The following is a 22,282-nucleotide window of genomic DNA, read 5'->3' as shown; positions in this document are numbered from 1 at the left end:
GGCCAAAACTGTATTTAAGTCAAACATAAATGATATTTGTACATAAACTTTGACATGACATCGTATAAATATATTAGGGGTGTACATGAGTTGGGTCAACCAACAAAATCCAGTCAAATCCACCCAAAAAAATCCACAAGAGTGAGTTGGGTTGGGTAATTGGGTGGATGTGGATTTTAAAATTAAAAAATCCATTAAAAAATCGGGTTTCAGGTAAAATCCAACCCAATTCCAAAAGACCCATTGACCCACTAAATCAAATATTTATTATTAGAATTTTAATAATTTTAATGAATATTAACTTAGAAGTTTTAATTTTAGTCTCTAAACATTTACTATTTTAATGAATCATGACAACTTTTTGGTTATTTTAATACTAATGCTCCCTATGTCCCAAATTATTTATCGCAATGACCCACTTCACATGGATTAAGAAACACTAGTAATAAATAAAAGAGAGAATGGTGACTTTACTAAATTATCCTGATTAACTATTTGTGTATTTGAAATAACATTAATATTAAATGACAAAACAATAAAATTAAGAGTATTTATTAGAGGGTACAATTGGAAGATTAAATATAAAATTGCATTGATAATATAAAGTGACAATTTTTTTAGGACAATTTTTTTTTAAATGCGACATTTGTTGTAGGAGAGAGGGAGTAGAATTTCACTTATTTTTTCTAATATTTTATGATAATTTGTATTAGTTGATATTATCATTTATTTATTATTATATAATCCTAAAAAGATAGTAAAAATAGATTATCTAATTTTTTTTTTAAGAACCTACAAATTTTGAGTAATTTATAAGAAATAAAAATATGATGATTCATCATTTAATGTTAATAAGAAAAAAAAATATTCGGACAACCCACTATCCAACCCAATCCAACTAAAAAATTAGTGGGTTTATCCAAACCGGTCCATTGATGTAATGGGTGATTAATTTACTTCACTCAAATCGGAGTGTTTAATATAGATTGGATCTTGTATTTGGCCAAACTCAATCCAAACCCGTTCATGTACACCCCTAAAATATATGTTTTTATTTTTTATTTTTTAAATATTCTCTTTTCAAGTGATGATAATAAGAAATATGACATTTCTCTAAAAAAAAAAAAAACTCAATAGCTAATAAAAAAGTTAATACCTAACAATGTAAGCTATGCAAATGAAGACACTCGATTACTTAACTTAGATTCATTACAACTTAGATTCATTGGTTTTTCCCTCACCTTGGTTAGGCTAAGTGTAACTTGGATGGTTCAGTTATCAAGAGTGGAACAAGTGTTTCTTGTTTTAGAGTTTTTGCAAATAATCAAGTCCAATGAATCTTAGTACAAAAAAAGTCCAATGAATCTTAGGTTTCAAAATTTGTTTGAGTAACAAAAGTAATTCAAAATTGTTTCTACTAAACTTTAAAATAAACTTGTTTGGATGCTCTCCTTTTCTCCTTCAACCTCCATCACTCAAGCAAGTGTAAAATAAAAGAGAAGATTAATAAAAAAAATTGTAAATTAAAGAGGAGAGATGAAATATAAGAGAGAGATAGAGACAAATTAGTGAAGGAGAGAAGTGGAGAGAAAAGATAGAAGGAGAGGATCCAAGCCCAAAATAAACACACCCTCCATGATTTTTAACATGAATTTCCGCATTTTCAACCAAAAGGGATAATAATATATTAATAACAAATAACATGATTTGATTATTTTACAACAAAATGTATAAATGATGAATATTCTACTAATATTCCTATCAAACTTTTCCCAACCGTATCTATACCGACAACATCTCCAACCACACCAACTTCCACTTCCACCCATAATGCTGTTTCTGCGGTTGCGGTTGTACTTGCACTGATTACAACACTCACGCCACCACAACAACCTCCACATTTCCCGTTTTACCCTTTCATCACAATCTGAATATCCCAAACTAGTCTCTATTAGTATTCCCACCTCCATTTCCTCTACTACCCTCACTACATTGTCCAATTCCGATATTGCCCCTGATTCTGTTGTAGATTCTTCTTCAAAAGAAACTTCCCTCACCACTACCCAATCCTCTGTTTCCCAATTTACCCTAGAACCAGTCTCTAATTTACTAATTCTATTTTTAACTAAATTTGTATCAAAATTCAACTGTATATCTTCAAACTCGTTTTCTGACTCAGTGAATCGCGAGTCAACCCAATCCAAAACACACCGAGGCGACGATTCCACCGCACTATCACACGGTAACAGAAATGGATGGTGTAACAGCTGATCACAGCTCCATCTCCGGCTCCGATCTCTCCTCAAACACTTCTCGAGAAAATCTATCCCAATTTCCGATAAACCGTTAGGAAACTCCGGTAGTTCTTCTCCAAATCCAATTCGACTCAGTGTATCGAAACCCCGATCCTCCCACGGTGACTTCCCGGTGAAAATCTCAATCACGGTACATCCAAGCGACCACACGTCAGATTCCGGTCCTTGATACTCCCTCCGAATCACCTCCGGCGCCATCCACAGCGGACTTCCACGCGGCGAAAAACACTTCCCGCCGGTAAACTCCACCGCCGATCCGAAATCAGCGAGCTTAGCGACGGAGCCGGAACCTCCGGCGACGAGGACATTCTTCCCCTTAACATCACAGTGAACAACTCCGCGCGCGTGAACATCCCTCAGCGCGTTAACCAAACACCACGCGAAAGTTCTAACTAACCGTTCATCCACGTCAGCACGAACCAAATCAGCGACGGTGCCACCTGGCATGTACTCCAAGTGAAGATTCTTAAACGACGACGTTCCTTCACCCTCGCACGTGACATCATCTCCAAGATAAGATATCACGTGAGGAGAAAAAGAAGAAGAAGATGATGATAACCGTTTCAATATTTCAATCTCATTCTCCAACGCTTGTAACTGATTCGGAAGCGCTGTTTTAGTATCAACAGACTTCACAGCGAAAACTCTAGCATCGCTTTTTGAATAAGCCATATTCACGACGCCAAACGCGCCCTTACCAATACACTTCCCTCTCACCCATGAATTAGCGTTAGCTTTAGCCATTGTGCTTTTAGTGTGTTTGTATTTGTAAATTGTAATTGAACTTTGTGTTGTGTTTGTTTGATTTTTTTGAGGACATGAAAGAGGTTTATGTATATATACACACATGTAGTGCGTGTTTGTTCTTCTAACATTCGGTGTTACGTGTTTTGGAAATTTATTGTTTTTTTTATTTTTAATAATGTTCTTTTTAATATATTTGGGTAATATTACAGCATGGAAAAAAAGAAAGTGGATAATTAAGAAAAGCGGTGGTAGTGACGTTGAGATGAGATCGTGAAGGACGGTAATGTTTTTAACGTTAAATGGAGAATTCTTGGAACAGAGGACTTGATACTGTTTTTTTCTTATGGGATTGAACTTTTAATCCTTATCCATGGTTTTTTTAAAGATTAAGATCCTCTTTTTTATTTTTCATTTTAATGTTACTAGTAGACAATCATTGGATAAGTACTTAAGATTTTTAATGTGTTTAGGTGAATCTTCTGTATAAAAAAAAAAGTAAATTTAGGGGACTTTAGACTTCTAGGTTAGACTAAAATGTTTGTAATTAAGGGTGTGTCCGGTTGTTTGTAATATATTTTAAATTTTTTATATGTGTTGTCTGTTTTGGACTTTAAGTGAGTCATAATTTTGGGATCATAAAAAATTATTAATACATGGTAGTCAAGTTCATTTGATCTGTTCAATTAAAAATTCAACCGTTTAAATTAAAATTAAAATTTTAAAACTAAAAATATACAACTTTTAATATAAAAAGTAATGAAACAGTTCTTAATCAAATTTTAAAATTTAATTATATGTTAATCAAATTTTAAAGAGAAATGTTAATCTAAAACACATAAAAATTTCTTTTTAGTCAGAAATTTTATATTTGAAAATATTGCTTTTATAAAACTACATTGTTAAATTATTTTATTTTATAAGGTGGTTGAGAATAGTAAAATCAAAGGTGTATGATGTTAGTTACTTGGAGAGATGTAGATGATTTTGTCAAATTAGTTAATAGTTTGTTGAGAAGCTCTGAATAAGATAATTTAGATTGTGAGGAAGTTCATGTTGATGAGAAAGATAAAAAGATGAGCTCTAATGTTAAACAATGTCTCTTCAAGGTTCTGGATGCTCACTTTACAATAGTTGTGAAATTGTTGGAGGCTAAACACATGTATCAAACCACATTCATCTATGTTGACCACCTTGTTCTCCGAAACTCCTCTAGTGAGTGAAATTGACACTAACTTCGAGTGCATTAAATCATTTTTCAAAGGATCATCATGTGGTACATATGCTTTGCAAGCACAACATATTTTAGGCACATTGTGTGGAGAAGGTTCTGATGTGACAAGAAATCTTTTATGTGCAATCACTCTAATTGTTAACTTATAGTTGGAAGAAAGATGCACAATGAGTTTGAGAGAGTTCGTTGCCTCTGCATCCTTGACGCCGTTATTAAAGCATGATGGTGGGATGCGACCATTTTTTATAGGTTTTATTTGGAGGCGATAGGTATCAAAGGTTGCTATGAAAAGGTTGCTAAAGATATGATGCGATATCTCTATGACTCTCAATTTGGGGTTTGGCACCAAGTGGTGTTGGGTTCATTTTGTACAGTTCCAACAGGGTGTTAAGAAAGCGATATGAAGATGATTATTCATCTATGCTCACCGTAGATTTCTCGAATGCTTTCAACATAGTAGATCGATCAACACTTATGCGTGAGGTGAAGGTGAAATGTATATATATATATATATATATATATATATATATATATATATATATATATTTCTTGGGGTGGGCATATTATGACAGCCACTAAAGTGCAATGAGGTGACCCGTTAGGACCGCTCCTTTTTGCTTTTGTGTTAAATATCCATTCATCAAATTAGAGACAAGTGTGAGCTTTTTCTTCATGCAGAGTATTTTGATGATGGGATCATCATAGAAGATTCAGAGGAGGTGGCTAAAGCGTTTAACAATAACCAGGAGTCGGGTCCAGGATTATGTATCAAATTGAATATTTGTAAAACAAAGATCTTTTAGCCTTTGTGTGATGGTATTAAACTTTGTGGAGGGTTATTCTCTTTGGATATTGGAAGGTCGGTGTTGAGGATGAAGTTGCTTGGAAGGAATGTTAATCGGGATGAAGGCTTTATCAAGATTGTGTCCATGAAGAGAGTTGCTAGGGCTATTGAGTTAATGCAACTTCTGCGGGATCTATAGAATTCTTAAAGTAAGCTTATTCTACTTTGATCCTGCTCGGGTATCTCCAAAATATTTTGAGGTGTAGAACGTGTCAATTTAATCATATGGAGGAAATAACTATTTGCTTTGATAAAGGATTGCGAAGGATGGTTGAAGACATCGTGGTTAGTCAATGTATTTTCTTCGAAGACCTTCATTAGAGGATGACTTCTTTTCCATGTTGAGTTGGGGTTAGGTTTGTACTTTGAAGTAGAGGTTTCCTTATACGCTTCTGTGGCTTCTAAACAAATCTTGGGTGTTATAGGATCATATATTGAGAGATAGTGAGATATATGACATGGACTCTAATTTTAACATATATTTGGATGGTATTAGTGTTGAGATTCCAAATTTTGACCTTAGTAGTTTTACAAGCAAAAACATCATTCATCCTAAAGCACAACATATTTTAGTAAGTGATCTCTTTAGTAAAAGTGATCAGGACATGGAAGAAAAGTTTGATATGACCCCAAGACTAGAAGCAGTTTTTGGTTATTTGCAAGCGACACATGCTCAATATTTTACCCTTACTATTTCTATTGATGTGTTAGGTCAACACATGTCATCGGTAGAGTATCATATTATCATTAGATATCGCCTTACAATTCCCTTATTTTTATTGGTGAAGTTTGTCTTGTTTGTCGTAAGACGTGTTTGGATATATTTGAGGAACACATCACTTATTGTAAGGAGCTTCTAGACTTCAAATGTCGGTATCACTTTGTTAGGGATATTCTAATTGATATAGTTTGTCGGATCAGAGTATCGGTGAAGAAAGAAGCACTTGTAAATTTCTTGACTGACCTACAAGATATTCTAGTATACAGGTGAGTCGGAGGAAAATATGCATGTGTGACTTGACCGATTTTTTTTTACTAATAGAACCGATAACTTGAGATTTTACAAGTAATCAAACATGAAAAAAACATATTCTAACAATCGACATATTTTTATATCATTAATTTTTGACAAAATTTCTAGTAAATCTTTTACAAAAAATTTAATAATCTCTCGCATAACAATGTTGTAAATGTTGTATTTATTAAATCGATTGTTGTATTTATTAAATCAATAAATATAATTTTTAATAAAATTGTTTTTATCATAAAAGAAATATTAGTGCAACTTATTTTCTATTTGACTTCTATTTCAGTTAAAAATTTATTATATATATATAAAGACTTCGATAATTATTATTTTGAGTTCATTGATGAATTTTTCTGTTGAAAGGGTGTTCGGTAGTTATTAATTACCCAGCAGAATGTCCATTAAATTTTATTAATATATACAGTTGGTCCTATTGCATAAGAATAATAATAATCCAACATGTGGTTGGAGTGTGGAATGTGAGCTTTTATAGTTGAGAGGTGGATGTTACTAGTTGGATAACCGAACATAACACCGTGGCGGTAGTAGGAACATACTAAAATACAATTAGGTAACACATCCACGTGGCAAAAATATATTGGTCCACGAATCCCTTAAGACATTACTAGATTCTTGTAATGTAAAGATTTTTGAAGATGTTCATGATGATATGCTTATATATGACTTTAGCCACACAAAATTTAGTTAAACTACAAGTATATGACGTGCACCACTACACTTCCACCAAATATTTTATTACTAAAATATTTTTGATTTTTGAAATTTTTATTCTTATTTTTATTTGATTCTAAATTTGGTAAATTTGTTTGTATGTGAAGTTTTGGATTTTTTTGGTAAGGTTCTTAGAATGAAGTCGTATCTTTTAGAAGATATTGGAAATTCTCTTTGGTTTGTGTTGTGGCAAATTTATTGGAACAATTTGGCATGATGCTTCTTATTTCTTTATTTAGTATTTGATATTTTGACACCTTACATAACCGTACTAGAGCATTCTTGGTTTGGGATATGGATTTAAGATAAGGTTTTTCTTTAAATATTGATTTGCCTAATTCGGCCTAAATTATAATATGAAATGATGCCGATTCTCATGTTCAATTAAATGTAATAATTCACTATAAATGGCAAAATTATGCATTTGTGGAGGAGCATACAAGATTATTTAAAATAAAATCGGAAAAATTCCAACTCATTCTCTTATATATATATATATATATATATATATATATATATATATATATATATATATATATATATATATATATATATATATTTCATTGTTTTAGTAAATTATATTAATTAATATTAACATAAAATAGAAATGAAAACTAATTAATTTAAAAATGGTATACATCAATTTATTTTTATTAAAATTGTAATTTTTTATTATTTTAAGAAATATAAGAAATAAACACAAAATAATTTTAAATAAAAAACAAATACTCAAAAAATCAGCGTCTTTACTAAATAATAACATAATTATTTCAATAAATTGTAAGGAAAAACTTAGATACGATTTCATAAGTGTGGTTTATACTATTTTTTCATGAAAATATGACAAGTGTAATTAAATATCGTTTAAGGAGTAAAAATAGCGAAAGTGTAAGATTAATATTTATTTTAAATTAATTAATTAAAAATATAATATTAAATAATTAAACTTTAAAATATCAAAATGTTACTATTTTAATATATTTTAAAAAATATTTTATTTTTTAAAAGATAAAATGGTAATAATAATTATTAGAAATTTGCACACATAATTGTGAAATCTCTTAGTTAAATTTGGATAATGACGTCAAATTTTAGAATATTTGTATTTTATTGAATTAAAACATATGAAAGATCTTTATTGTATACATGATTGGTGAATTTTATATTATACATATCTGGTTTTTCGTGTGTGCAAACTAAGTTTAAGTAGGGCTAAAATCTCCTATGAATATGCCATTTGTCAGCATCTAAATGATTGAGAGTGTCATTAAATTAAATTTGACTAAATAACATTTTTTTAAAAAGAAAATAAACAAAGCGTTACGCATAGAGGGAAAGAGAAATGAAGCAAGTGTTGTGTCCACACAAACACGACTTTTGGCATAAAACTAAACACACAAAAAAAGGAAAACCACGACTCAATTTAAACATGGTTTCAATTTCTTTATTTCAAAACCTCAACAACTTGAATTAATTAATTAAATTAGACTAATTTCTAAAATGATGCCACTTGTCTTTATAATGAATGTCCCACACGGTGGTAGAAAATGGTCTCTAAGTATATGTGGCAAGGTTGTGAGAGAGGATAATAAAGTGTGACGCGTAGGAATGGTTTTCTTAGTAAGATGAATTTGCAACCTTTGAGACTAAGACACGAATGTGTAGAAGAATAGAATAAAAAATATACTAAAATTGTGGTGCTTAGTGCTTACTCGGTGACCTATGTTTGGTTTGGATAAGATGTAAGTTATGAAGGTTAAGTAAGGAACGTGCTTCATGACTTGACTTGCATATTGATATTGCCGCAAAGGCAAAGCTATGTGGGTAGTTATGTTATGCGGTTTATTGTGTCCACATCTTTTTTTTTCTAAGTAAAAGTGACCATGGCATAAAGAGGATGTATATTCTTTTATATATTCTACCTCACTCCAAACCTCCCTAAAAAAAGTAAAGAGGATATTAGATATATGTTGGCAAATAATTAAAAGTAGCCATGGATATGTGGTAGAAAGAGATGTCGAGCTTTTTAGGGGTTGGGTGATCACACAAAAAATGTATATAAGAATATCCTATGCAATGTTAAATGAAAAATTGATAATTTAAATGCTGTAATCGATTATTATGGAGGTGTAATTGATTATAGTCGGGTGAAATTTACTTCTGAGATGAAAAATAGAAAGTTTATCGTGCGCGTAACTGGTTACAACTGAATTGATTTTAATTTTGTAATAGCTGTAACCGGTAACAGGTTTAGTGTAATTGGTTACAAGTCTGAGAATTATATTTTTCTGTTATTTTCCTTTTGTAACTTGTGTCACAATCCACTTTTAATTGTTGTATAAATGTCTTGGAGGCATCCTTATCAATATTAATGAACATATTCTCACCTTCGATTACTCTCTCTCTCTCTCTCTCTCTCTCTCTCTCTCTCTCTCTCTCTCCATTTAAGACCTCCATTTTCACCAACCAAGTAATTCCAAGTTCTAACATTTGGCATAAGAGCCAGGTTCAATCCACCAAACACCTAATGTGCAACATGAAATTTGTCTCTAATGAAAGAATTTGGTAAAATATCAATTTTGGTTCCTTAACTATATCCTTGGGTTCAAATTGATCCATTAATTTTTTTCGCGTCACTTTGGTCCCTTAACTTTTAAAATGTTTCATTTTAGTCCTTTTTGTCTAATTAGCGACGGAAAAACTTTGAAATCGATCGCTAAATCTGTCTCTAATTAGACAAAAAGGACTAAAATGAAATATTTTAAAAGTTAAGGGACCAAGGTGACATGAAAAAACAATTAAGGGACCATTCTGAACTTAATGGTATAGTTAAGGGACCAAATTGGGTATTTTGCCAAAGAATTCATATAAACCTACCAATCCTTGAAGCGAAGAATTACGACAAATGGTGCAAGAAAATGAATATTCTGTTTGAGTACCAAGATGTTCTCGAAGTGATCAAGAACGGGGTGAGTCCTCTGTCGAAGGTGCAACTAATGCACAACATGCAATGCATAAGGAAGAGAAGAAGAAAGATTACAAAGTGTTGTTTTTTATCCATCAATGAGTGGATGGTAACAACTTTGAGAAAGTTGGTGATTGCGAATCGTCAAAGCAAGCATGGAAAATTTTGGAAAAGGAAATTGTATTACACTCACTCATTCATCAGGTTAGATACAATTGTAAGCTTTTTCTTCATACCTAGTATCTTGATGATGGGACTATTATAGGGGATTCACAGGAGATGGCTAAAGCTCTTGGCATCATTCGGGAGACAGGTCCAAGATTAGGTGTCGAATTGAATATTCGTAAGACTAAAATCTTTTGGCTTTCATGATATGGTAGTAAACTTCGCGAGTATTTTTTTTCGTCGAGCATTATGAGGCTGATGTTAGGGATGAATTTGCTTGGAGGCGATGTTAGTCGATGTAACACCCTTCTAAACCCCGCGGCGATTAATCAAATTAAATCAGAGTAACATGCACAAGGGCGTCACAATTAATAAATAAAAAAATAAACCACATCGGTCACAAGTCATGCATTCACTGAAGAAACATACGAACATAACTCATAAATCAACTATCTCATGTTTACACAGCGGAATATGTTATCAAACTAGCATTACATCATCATGCTTTAATCCTCAAATAAGATAAATAAAATAGAGTTAATATCATAAACTAAAAACAGCGTTCCCCAGTGTTACACCTATCAGAGCATGACCCGACGCTAACCGACACATTGACTCATGAGCTAATCCTCACCGAGTCGAAGCCGCTATCCTCAATCTGAAAAATATAGTGTAAGGGTGAGTCTTATTCGCAATTAACAAATATTATTGCATTATAAATAACAGTACATCAACAGTTATATTATTCACCCAACTCATCTATATTCAGATTGTCCATCAACATACACACACATATCATCACAACAATATAAGAGTATACATATAGTCATGTTATCAAATCCATGCAATGAATGCAACTGACTCTATGCATGTGGTACCAATCATCATCAATGGGAATCACCCACCGACCGATCTATCATCATCCAGATATGGCCCTGCCAGCACAAATTCCACACAATGGGAATTCTGCCATTCACTGAATCCTCTCATCATCTAGGATTCAGCCCTCTTCAATGCTTATGAATGCATGCAAACATATATATAACATACTTTCATCATCTCCACTCTATGAGTAGCATCATCTATACTCATTTCATCATCATCATCATCATCATTACTAAGCATGTTCATATATACATTAACATCATTCAATAAAATCAATCATCAGTAAACCACAGAATCACATCACAAGGTTTACACAGTCTCAAACAGCATACAAAACAGGCCTACAGATAGAAAGTTACACATCATTGAACTTTCCAGAAAAATCACAAAACAGAATTTTACACATACAGCGACCATACGCGTATCATATAGCCTATACGCATCCATACGCGTATCACCATGCCTCATACGCGTATCATACGCATTTCATCAGAATCCAAAATGGCCTAAAACCAACCCATACGCGTATCAGCCTTGCCACACGCGTATCACCAGGACTAATTTCCTCTTTAAAAATTCTCATACGCGTATGAGCATCCTCATACGCTCCTCATACGCAAATCACCAGTACAGGGTATTTGGGACAGGGCAGCTGCGTATCATACGCGTATAGCCTCTTGGGAGTGTCCCTCATACGCGTATGACTTCATCCCATACGCGTATGACACTGTTCCATACGCGAAACACCAGAAAATGTCCAGAACCTGCAATTTCGTAACAGTCCAATTCTCACTCGATTCTACTCATACCAGTTCACGATTTTGAGTCTAAAACAGTCCAATTTCACGTTTTCATTCATAGGATTCATTCATACAAACTAATATATCATCATATATCAATCAACACATCCAAATCCCGAAATCTAACCCAATTCTTAGAACCCCAAAACCTAACTCTGACATACAAACGGAATTGACTCAACAACACAACTATTCATACACTATCCATCTATAATCACGATAAGAGATGATAATTGGAAGAGTCCCCCCTTACCTTAGCCAAATTCTTGCTCTTTGGTCTCTTCCTCTTTGTTCCTCTTCTACGTTCTTCGCGTACCAACTTCTCTCCTTTCACGTTCTGTTCTTTCTTTCCCAATTCTATTTATTTTATGAAAAATAATATTAAATTAGTAAGGGCTTTACTACACCACACCCCCTCTTCTTACTAATCTCACACATGGCCCAAATGCCATTCAACCATCATTTTTCCATTATTTTCATAAAATCCATAATAATAATAATTATTAATCTAATATTCAAATTAAATTAAAATTAAAATTATACGGGTGTTACAACTCTCCCCCACTAAAAGAGTTTTCGTCCTCGAAAACATACCTTAGGTAAAGAGCTCTGGATAAGAATCCTTCATCTGGCTCTCTAGCTCCCAGGTAACATTTCCTTCAGCCGGTCCCCCCCAAGCTACTCTGACTACATCTATTTCCTTGTCACGCAATTGCTTCAGCCTTCGATCCTCAATCCATACAGGCAATGCCTCAACCGTTAGGTTGTCTTTTACCTGTACATCATCTACTTGGATCACATGGGACGGATCTGAAATGTATTTCCTCAACTGAGACACATGAAACACATCATGCAAGTTGGCAAGCATCGGCGGTAACGCAATACGATATGCTACTTCTCCCACTCTTTCAGAAATTTGGAATGGTCCAATAAAACGTGGAGTCAACTTCTTTGACTTCAATGCCCGACCAATACCTGTCATAGGAGTAACTCTCATAAACACATGGTCTCCCTCTTGAAACTCAAGTGTTTTCCTCCTCTTGTCATGATAACTCTTCTGACGACTCTGAGAATCTTTCATCTTCTCTTGAATTATCTTAATCTTCTTTGTAGTCTGTTGTACAATTTCAGGACCAATCACAGCACTCTCACCAGATTCGTACCAACACAACGGCTAGGGCTGGAAATGAGTTGAGTCGAGTCGAACTCGCCTCAGCTCAGTTTGACTCGTTAAGAATTGGCCGAGTTCGAGTTCGAGTTCGAGTTGATGACGAATTATTTTTCCAGCTCAAACTCGACTCGTTAAGAATTGGCCGAGTTTGAGTTCGAGTTCGAGTTTATCTCGAACTTTTTTTCCAGATCAAACTCGACTTGTTAGAAGTTCACAAACATCTCGTTTCAGCTCGTTAGGTTTATCTTGTTAGGTTCGACTCGCTTATTTCACGGACTTAAAAGTAATTTTTTAAAGTCTACTTTTTTACATATACATTTGACATTTTAAATTAATATTTTTTAAATAAAAAATATAGAAATAAATAAAAGTTATAAGATTGGAATTTATACGATGTTTATTTGTATAATTATTTGTAGAAATATTTTGCTCACTAGAAAATATAAATTATCAATTAAAACCGTTAGATTAAAATAAAATATGATACTAAGATTTAGAGCAAATATTTAAACCTACTATTAAAGATAATATAATCTATCTTATATATAATCGAGTTGACTCATGAACCTAACGAGTCGAACTATGTATAGTTCAAGCTCAACTCATTTAGTTAACGAACTTAGTTTTTAGCTCATACTCAGCTCATTTGGTTCATGAACCTAGTTCATCGATTTAATTTTCGAATCGAGTTTCGAACTATTTTCGAGTTAGCGTGGTTCATTGCCAGCCCTAACAACGGCGTCCTACACCTCCTACCATACAAAGCCTCAAACGGAGCCATACCGATACTCGAATGATAATTGTTGTTGTAGGTAAACTCAATCAAAGGCAGATAACTATCCCAGGCACCTCCTTTTTCTATCACACAAGCACGTAACAAATCTTCTAACGACTGAATCATCCTCTCAGTCTGTCCATCAGTCTGCGGATGATAAGCAGAACTTAGTCTCAGCTTAGTACCCAAAGCTTTCTGCAAACCTTCCCAGAACTTAGACGTAAACCTCGGATCTCTGTCTGACACGATACTTGAAGGAATACCATGCAGACTAGCTATCTTCTCAATATACAACTGAGCTAGCTTCTCCATCAGATAATCCATTCTCACCAGTATAAAATGTGCAGACTTCGTCAACCTGTCCACCACGACCCAGATAGCTTCACAATTCTTAACAGTTCTCGGCAAACCCGAAACAAAATCCATCGATATGCTATCCCACTTCCACTCAGGAATAAACATCGGTTGCATAAATCCAGATGGCTTCTGATGCTCAATTTTTTACTTCTGGCACGTCAAACAAGAGTACACAAACTCAGCAATTTCTTTCTTCATTCCAGGCCACCAAAACAACTTTTTCAAATCATGATACATCTTGGTAGCACCAGGATGAATACTCAACCCACTACGGTGTCCTTCTTCCAAAATACGTTTTCGTAGTTCAGCAACATCAGGAACACAAACTCGGTCACCAAACCTCAGTATACCATTCTCGTCAATTCTAAATTCACCACTCTTGCCTTGATTGATCAAAGTCAACTTATCGATCAATTCAACATCAGCTTTCTGACCCTCTCTGATCTCTTCAAGAATACCGCTAGTCAGCTTCAGCATACCCAATTTGACACTAGTAGGAGTACCTTCACACACCAAACTCAGGTCTCTGAATTGTTCAATCAAATCCAATTCCTTCACCATTAGCATAGACATATGCAAGGTCTTCCTACTCAATGCATCAGCAACAACGTTTGCCTTACCCGGATGGTAATTCAAACCAAAATCATAATCTTTCAGAAACTCTAACCACCTTCTCTGCCTCATATTCAACTCTTTCTGATCAAAGAGATGCTTTAGGCTCTTATGATCACTGAATACTTCAAATCTCGAACCATACAAATAGTGCCGCCACAACTTCAAAACAAAAACTACAGCTGCCAACTCCAAATCATGAGTCGGATAATTCCTATGTATTTTGAGTTGTCTCGACGCATAAGCGACTACTTGTTGATTCTGCATCAATACACCACCTAAACCCATCAGTGATGCATCACAATAAACTACAAATGATTTTGTCGGATTCGGCAAAATCAAGATAGGAGCACTAGTCAACCTCCTCTTCAGCTCTTGGAATCCTTCTTCACACTTTGCATCCAAAATAAAAGCTTGTCCCTTCCTGGTTAATTTAGTTAACGGCAAAGCTAACTTTGAAAATCCTTCAATAAACTTTCTGTAGTAACCTGCAAGACCAAGAAAGCTACGAATCTCTGACACTGACTTCGGAGCTTCCCACTGAGATACAACTTCTATCTTTGTAGGATCAACAGCAATACCATTCTTAGAAATCACATGCCCAAGAAAACTGACTTCTCCTAACCAGAATTCACACTTCGACAATTTGGCAAAAAGTTGATTCTCTTTTAACAGTTCCAACACAGTTCTGAGATGTTCCGCATGTTCTTTCTCACTCTTAGAATATATCAGGATATCATCTATAAATACCACCACAAACTTGTCGAGATACGGATGAAAAATCCTGTTCATATATTCCATAAAAACACCAGGTGCATTAGTAACTCCAAACGGCATTACAGAATACTCATAATGTCCATACCTTGTTCTAAAAGCAGTCTTCTGAATATCGTCATCTTTCACACGTATCTGATGATACCCAGACCTCAGATCAATTTTACTAAATACACATGCCCCAACCAACTGATCCATCAAATCATCAATCCTCGGTAAAGGATACCGATTCTTGATAGTAACCTTGTTCAATTGTCTGTAATCTACACACAGCCTCATCGAACCCTCTTTCTTCTTCACTAGTAACACAGGCGCACCCCACGGAGAAACACTAGGACGAATGAATTTCTTCTCCAGCAATTCTTCTAACTGCTTCTTCAGTTCGGCCAACTCAGACGGCGACATAGGATACGGTGCCATCGACACTGGACTAGTTCCCGAATTAAATCAATAGAAAATTTCACTTCTCTTTCCGGTGGTAATTCATTCACATCTTCTGGAAAAACTTCTGGAAATTCACACACCACAGGTAATTCGCTACTCGCCACTTTTTCTTTCACATTCATCAATGCGAACAACATAAACACCGTTGCACCATCCTTGATAGCCTCATTCACCTGTCTAGCTGTCATTTCCAGATTATCAGTACTAACCTCTTCGGGAAAAATTACCGTCTTCGCAAAACAGTTGATATGAACACGGTTGAACTCCAACCAGTTCATTCCCAGGATTACATCGAGTTGTTTCAACGGAAGGCACACTAAGTCCATCCCGAATTCTCTACCAAAAATGTCAACCGGACAATTCAAGCATGCAGACGAAGTAGTTACTGAACCCGACGCAGGAGTGTCAATAACCATACTTCCATTTATATCAGATATCTCAAGATTTAACCTCATAGCACAATCCAAAGAAATAAAAGAATGAGTTGCTCCAGTATCAATAATTGCAACTAAAGGTGTGCCATGAATGAAACACGTACCTTTAATCAACCTGTCCTCTGGAGTAGTCTCTGACCCGGTCAAAGCAAAAACCTTTCCTCCCGATTGGTTCTTCTTTGGCTTGGTACAATTCGGACTAATGTGACCCTCTTCACCACAGTTGTAACAAGTCACACTCTTCCTCTTACAATCAGCAGCAATATGACCCACCTGGTCACACTTGTAACATTTCTTCTGATCATTCTTACACTCGTTCCGACGATGTCCCACCTCACCACAATTGTAACATCTTATACGAGCACTAGAATCTCCCCCACTGGGTTTCTTCCAATCAGCAGACTTACCTCTACCATATGGTTTACCTCTATCCATAGGCTTCTTACCCTTTCTGTCAACCAACTCGCGAGAGTGAGATGACTTCAGCTTGATATTATCCTCCTCAAAAATCCTGCTACAATCCACTAAGTCAACAAACCTCCGAATCCTCTGGTACCTAATACCCTGCTTGATCTCATCACGAAGACCATTCTCAAACTTGACACATTTTGAGAACTCACTGGCTTCATCATTGTTGTAGTGTACATAATACTTTGCCAGCTCCACAAACTTTGCAGCATACTCTGGTACCGTCATGTTACCTTGGACCAGCTCCAGAAATTCAATCTCTTTTCTGCCCCTGACATCCTCAGGAAAATACCTCCTCAGAAATTCCCTCTTGAATATAGCCCAAGTAACTTCTACACCATCAGCATCTAGTTCAGCTTTGGTTGCTAACCACCAGTCATCAGCCTCTTCAGATAACATGTGAGTGCCATACCTCACCTTGAGGTTCTCAGCACAATCAATGACTCTGAAAATCCTCTCGATCTCTTTGAGCCATTTCTGAGCACCCTTAGGATCATGCGTGCCCTTGAACAATGGAGGATTGTTCCTATGAAAATTCCCTAATTGCCTATCAGCACCAATCCCTGCTCCTACAGCTACCCCTCCAAGCACACCAGCAATCATGCCCAGAGCTTCAGCAATAGCATCATCATTTCTTCCACCTTTTCCAGCCATTGCTCTGCTTAATCACAAACAATCCAGTCAGAAACAAAAGTATCGACAAATAACTCGTATTAGTCGCATACACAGAAAGACTGACGCTAAGACTCTGGTCACAACGACCGACTATGCTCTGATACCACTATTGTAACACCCTTCTAAACCCAGCGGAGATTAATCAAATTAAATCAGAGTAACATGCACAAGAGCGTCACAATTAATAAATAAAAAAATAAACCACATCGGTCACAAGTCATGCATTCACTGAAGAAACATACGAACATAACTCATAAATCAACTATCTCAAGTTTACACAGCGGAATATGTTATCAAACTAGCATTACATCATCCATGCTTTAATCCTCAAATAAGATAAATAAAATAGAGTTAATATCATAAACTAAAAACAGCGTTCCCCAGTGTTACACCTATCAGAGCATGACCCGACGCTAACCGACACATTGACTCATGAGCTAATCCTCACCGAGTCGAAGCCGCTATCCTCAATCTGAAAAATATAGTGTAAGGGTGAGTCTCATTCGCAATTAACAAATATTATTGCATTATAAATAACAGTACATCAATAGTTATATTATTCACCCAACTCATCTATATTCAGATTGTCCATCAACATACACACACTGATCCGCTGTCGCGCGCGGGTCAAAAACGAGTTAAATTGCAAAACTGTAGTAACGACGGTAGCGGTAACTCGAGTATCGTCTCTCAAGAACTCTTAGTTATTACTAACTGAAATCGAATTGGGGGGGGGGGGGGTTGGTTTGGTGGTCAAATTATAAAAAGTGCTTAAAATAAGTGATTCTACAAATAAGCTAAACGACTAATCTACTGTTTCGGTTTCCCAACTTATCATTGATTCATATAATTTCCATGTCCTAAGCGGATTCTAATCCCTTTTCGATAATAGTATCAATTTGCAAGGGAAACTGACACTAAGAGACTTATATTCCTAAATCCCGAATTAAGCAAACGGGTTAAATCCTTCGTGAATTAAGCAAACACGATCAAACATACGCGGATTAAGCAAACGCGATAAAGTAAAGGAATATTAGGTACAATCGAAATTAATCAATACTTGTTCTAAATAATTTGAATTAAGCAAACAAGATATATAGCATAGTATTGAAAGGGAAAATTGATTACTGAAAATTATAGAACCTCAAAGTTGCGGTGGAAACCGATTACAGTAGATAAGTCTGGTGATTAGTTCTCCATTCAAGCGTATAGAGCAAAGAGTATTTTTTCGTGAATGGTGAAAGTGAATAGTAGCTGTACGGCCAGACCTAGCTAAAGAGAAGACAAAAGGAAATTCGGGTCATAAAATCCCAACTGGGTCAAAAACATCCAGAACCCGACCCACTACTTAACGACCCAAAAACTGAAAATAAAATAGTGTTGCAGCTTCAAATGAAAATCTGGGATTTATAGGTTCTGAATCTGATTTCGACTCCAACATGAAAGTCGTAGCTCTCTCTCTTAGCTTTCCGGCGATTATTAGAACGCCTCAATCGGATTCCTGAAACTCCAGTTATGATTGTTTTCGTGAAAGCTGCTAAAGCTGAAAATTAAGTACGAAAATCAAATAAGAATAAAAATAAATTAAAATATAAAAACATTATAAAATACAAAAATAAGACAAGCAAACCATGGAAATGTATAAGTACAACCGTAGAGGAATATGCATCAAAATGCACTGATCAAATTCCCCCACACTTGAACTTTTGCACTCCGAGCAAAATGAAAAACAAAACAAAGAAAGCACAAATACATCAACAGTTATTCATCCTAGGCTACAAATCTTCTTCGAGTAAGTTTGTATCGACAGGTACTAATCTTGCACACTAAGGACATCGTAAGAACACTAACCACAGATATGCAGACATAAGCCTCCTAAATACACAAACCAATTCAATTCATATTATTATACCATAGCCTAACTTACTCATCCTTTTTGCTCTTTTTCATTCAGGCGCAATCACATTAAGCCCGTTATCTCCATACACTTATAGCAGGACGACCGGTTAGTGACTCTGATCCTTTTTTGCAAGGGGTTCTGGTACTTACGTGGCATAACCCTTTGTTTACTCAGTTGTAGTTGCGGGGGATCGGACCGTAATCCTCCCTACCAAGTTCAGCACCAGAAACCGCTGAACCAACTATCAAAGAGTCTTTTTCAACTTTTTCTTTTGAGGGTTCCACAACCGTTGGGTTAAGTGACCGGGTGAGGGTCACTACACTTAGAAGGTGCATTCCCTTTTTATTTATTTTTTTTTTTTCGGAACACTCACTTATATTCATCGACTTCCCTGCGTAAAGTGTGTGAGAGATGGTGCCGACTGCTGAAATAAACTACTCAAGAGCTGTCAGAGAATGAGAATTTAAGGCTAAAACATAATAAAAAATTCAAATCAATTTCCATATGCAGGAGACATACGGTGTTAAAACGATACCGATCTTGTGAATTTTTCCCAAGTCTCCGCAAACTCGACTCAAATCAGTCTGTAGCCTAAAACTTTCAAAACGATGCATATTTATTTTTATTTTTTAAAAACTGAAAACAAAATAAGAAAACAAAAGAAAACAAAACAAAGAATTCCCTCCCCCACACTAAAACAAGCATTGTCCTCAATGAAAAGACATAAATATTAAAGTAAGAGGAAGAGAAAGGAAAGAACACACCCGAGTAGTCATGGAGGATAGGTGATCACATAAGCAGCCTTTTCCAAAGAGAGATCTTCTATATTCTCTTCTTCCAAAGTGGGGCTCTCATTGAGTAGCTTTGGGTAATGCTCATCGTCCTTAAAAAGTGGTTTAGCTCCTTCACCTTTTATTCCAGGATCAAAGAATGTTCTTCTAAAAGTAAAAGTGTCAAATGGGCACGTGAAGGTGCTCTCAGCTTTCACAAAATCAAGGAACCAAAGGTGGGGCTGCCTCACTACTTTTTCTTCATCTTCAAGTGAGATCCTATGCACACACATGGACGAACTAATATCATAAATGCCATCCAAGATCCATCCAATTCCTTTCTTATGCTTCTTCAAAACCTGCAAAAACTTACTCCCTCCGTTCCTTTTTAAGTGTCATTTTAGAAGATTTTTTTTGTTCCTATTTAAGTGTCGTTTTATAATTTAGTGTTATAATTTGTCATTTGTACCCTTATTTTTTCAATAACTCCACCTCAAAATTTTCAATTAGTTATGGAAAAAAGAGAATTTATTATTGAATTTATTTGGAAAGAGAAAAATAAATAAGGATATAATAGGAAAATTAACTCTAATAATCCACTATCTTGGTTGAAGAGCTTTTTGCTAAAACGACACTTAAAAAGGAACGGAGGGAGTACTTTCTTGATCAAAATAAAGTTTAGAAGAAATTTTAACCGGAGGTTTTTCATTCATCTCTAAATAATCATATCTAAGATTTTCAGGAAGTTGCTTCAGCTCGAGGAAAGGTGGCTGCTCAATGGAATGAGTGCTTGAGGTTGTCAGGATGTCAAGAGTATCAGCTGCATGAACAGCTTCATCGATAAGAACTTCACCTGTAGTAAATATGTTACCCTGTAAGGCATCATCAATCTCAGCACATACAACACAAATGTTAGTGTCAGTACAATCAGAACATGAGTAAACATCATCAAAATCAGACAGTGATGGAAAATCATATGCAAGCAAATCATTACGAGTATCATCAACATTTTCAGAAAGAGACTCAATTTGAAAAATAGAGTGCTCTTCCAAGGGTTGTTGGTTTGATCCTTGAGCTTGCTGCATGGCATTCATCAAAGTGGAAAGCTGTCCAATCTGTGTTTGCAAAGTCTGAAGACTATAATCTATTTGTTGTTGATACTGGAGATTATTCATAGCCATTTGCTTGACAAGGTCCTCTAGTGAAGGTCCGGAAGATGCAAAAGTGGTAACTTGGGGAGGGAAGAATCTTTCTAAGAACACTTTTTTGAGATCATTCCAGCTTGTAACAGAGTTTGGCTCAAGGCAGTATAACCAATCTTTTGCAGCACCTTGAAGTGAGAACGGGAAGACTCTCAGCTTGATATGGTCTTCTGTTATTCCTTTAGGTCTCAATAATGTAGAACAAACAATATGGAATTCCTTTAGATGCTTATGTGGATCCTCACCTGCAAGACCACTAAACCTTGGCAACAAGTGTATTAAACCAGATTTCAATTCAAAGGGAACAACAACATCAGCATGTTCAATATATAAACCATTAGAATTAACATCAAGCGTAGCTAGCTTCCTTAGTGTTCTTTGATCCGCTGTCGCGCACGAATCAAAAACGAGTATTTTGTAAAACGTAGTTTAACGGTAACGACAACTCGGATATCGTCTCACAAGGATTCTTAGTTATTACTAACCGAATGGAATTAGAATTAAGGGGGGGTTTGTTTTGAGTTCAATTATAAAAATGCAGAAAATAAGTTATTATGAAAAAGTGATTATCTGAATAAGCTGAAACGAATCAACCCACTGTATCAACTTCCGACTTATCATTGATTCCTATAAAATTCTAATTCCCTAAACGGGTCTGATCCTATTCGACTACAAAAACTACTGACAAGCGCAATAGCAATTATACGAAGTCTGTCCCTGAATTCCGGATAAAGCAAACGGATTATAAGCTATTGTGAATTAAGCAAACACAATATGATCGAACGCGATAATGCAAAAGCTACACTAATCACGAAATTGATTCAAGAACAGACAGCAATCAAATTAAAGAATTCTATCATATAAAAACAATTAAATTAAGCAAGCAATTGTAATTATAGATTGAATTCAAAGGAACAGATTAATGGAAAATTATAAAAGAACCTCAAAGCGGCATCTGATTACAGTGAATTGATCCTCGAGGTTTAGTT

At 35.2% G+C, this 22,282-nt stretch overlaps 1 protein-coding gene across 1 annotated transcript; it reads right to left on the bottom strand.

The window, feature by feature from the left end:
* Positions 1–1,550: 1,550 nt before the first annotated feature.
* On the bottom strand, positions 1,551–3,149 carry LOC131620755 (mitogen-activated protein kinase kinase kinase 18-like). Its single transcript, XM_058891916.1, has one exon. It carries the CDS (start codon positions 3,057–3,059, stop codon positions 1,566–1,568), a length of 1,494 nt encoding a protein of 497 aa, XP_058747899.1. The 5' UTR covers positions 3,060–3,149; the 3' UTR covers positions 1,551–1,565.
* Between the last annotated feature and the right edge of the window lie 19,133 nt (positions 3,150–22,282).

This window comes from Vicia villosa, linkage group LG7 (assembly GCF_029867415.1).
Source record: "Vicia villosa cultivar HV-30 ecotype Madison, WI linkage group LG7, Vvil1.0, whole genome shotgun sequence".
Taxonomy (NCBI): Eukaryota; Viridiplantae; Streptophyta; class Magnoliopsida; order Fabales; family Fabaceae; genus Vicia; species Vicia villosa.
The sequence above is the reverse complement of the archived record's forward strand: the minus strand, read 5'-3'. Positions and strand labels throughout refer to the sequence as shown.

Excerpts from the sequence above, each read along its gene's own strand:
- LOC131620755 (XM_058891916.1), bottom strand. The coding sequence starts at position 3,059 with ATGGCTAAAGCTAACGCTAATTCATGGGTGAGAGGGAAGTGTATTGGT.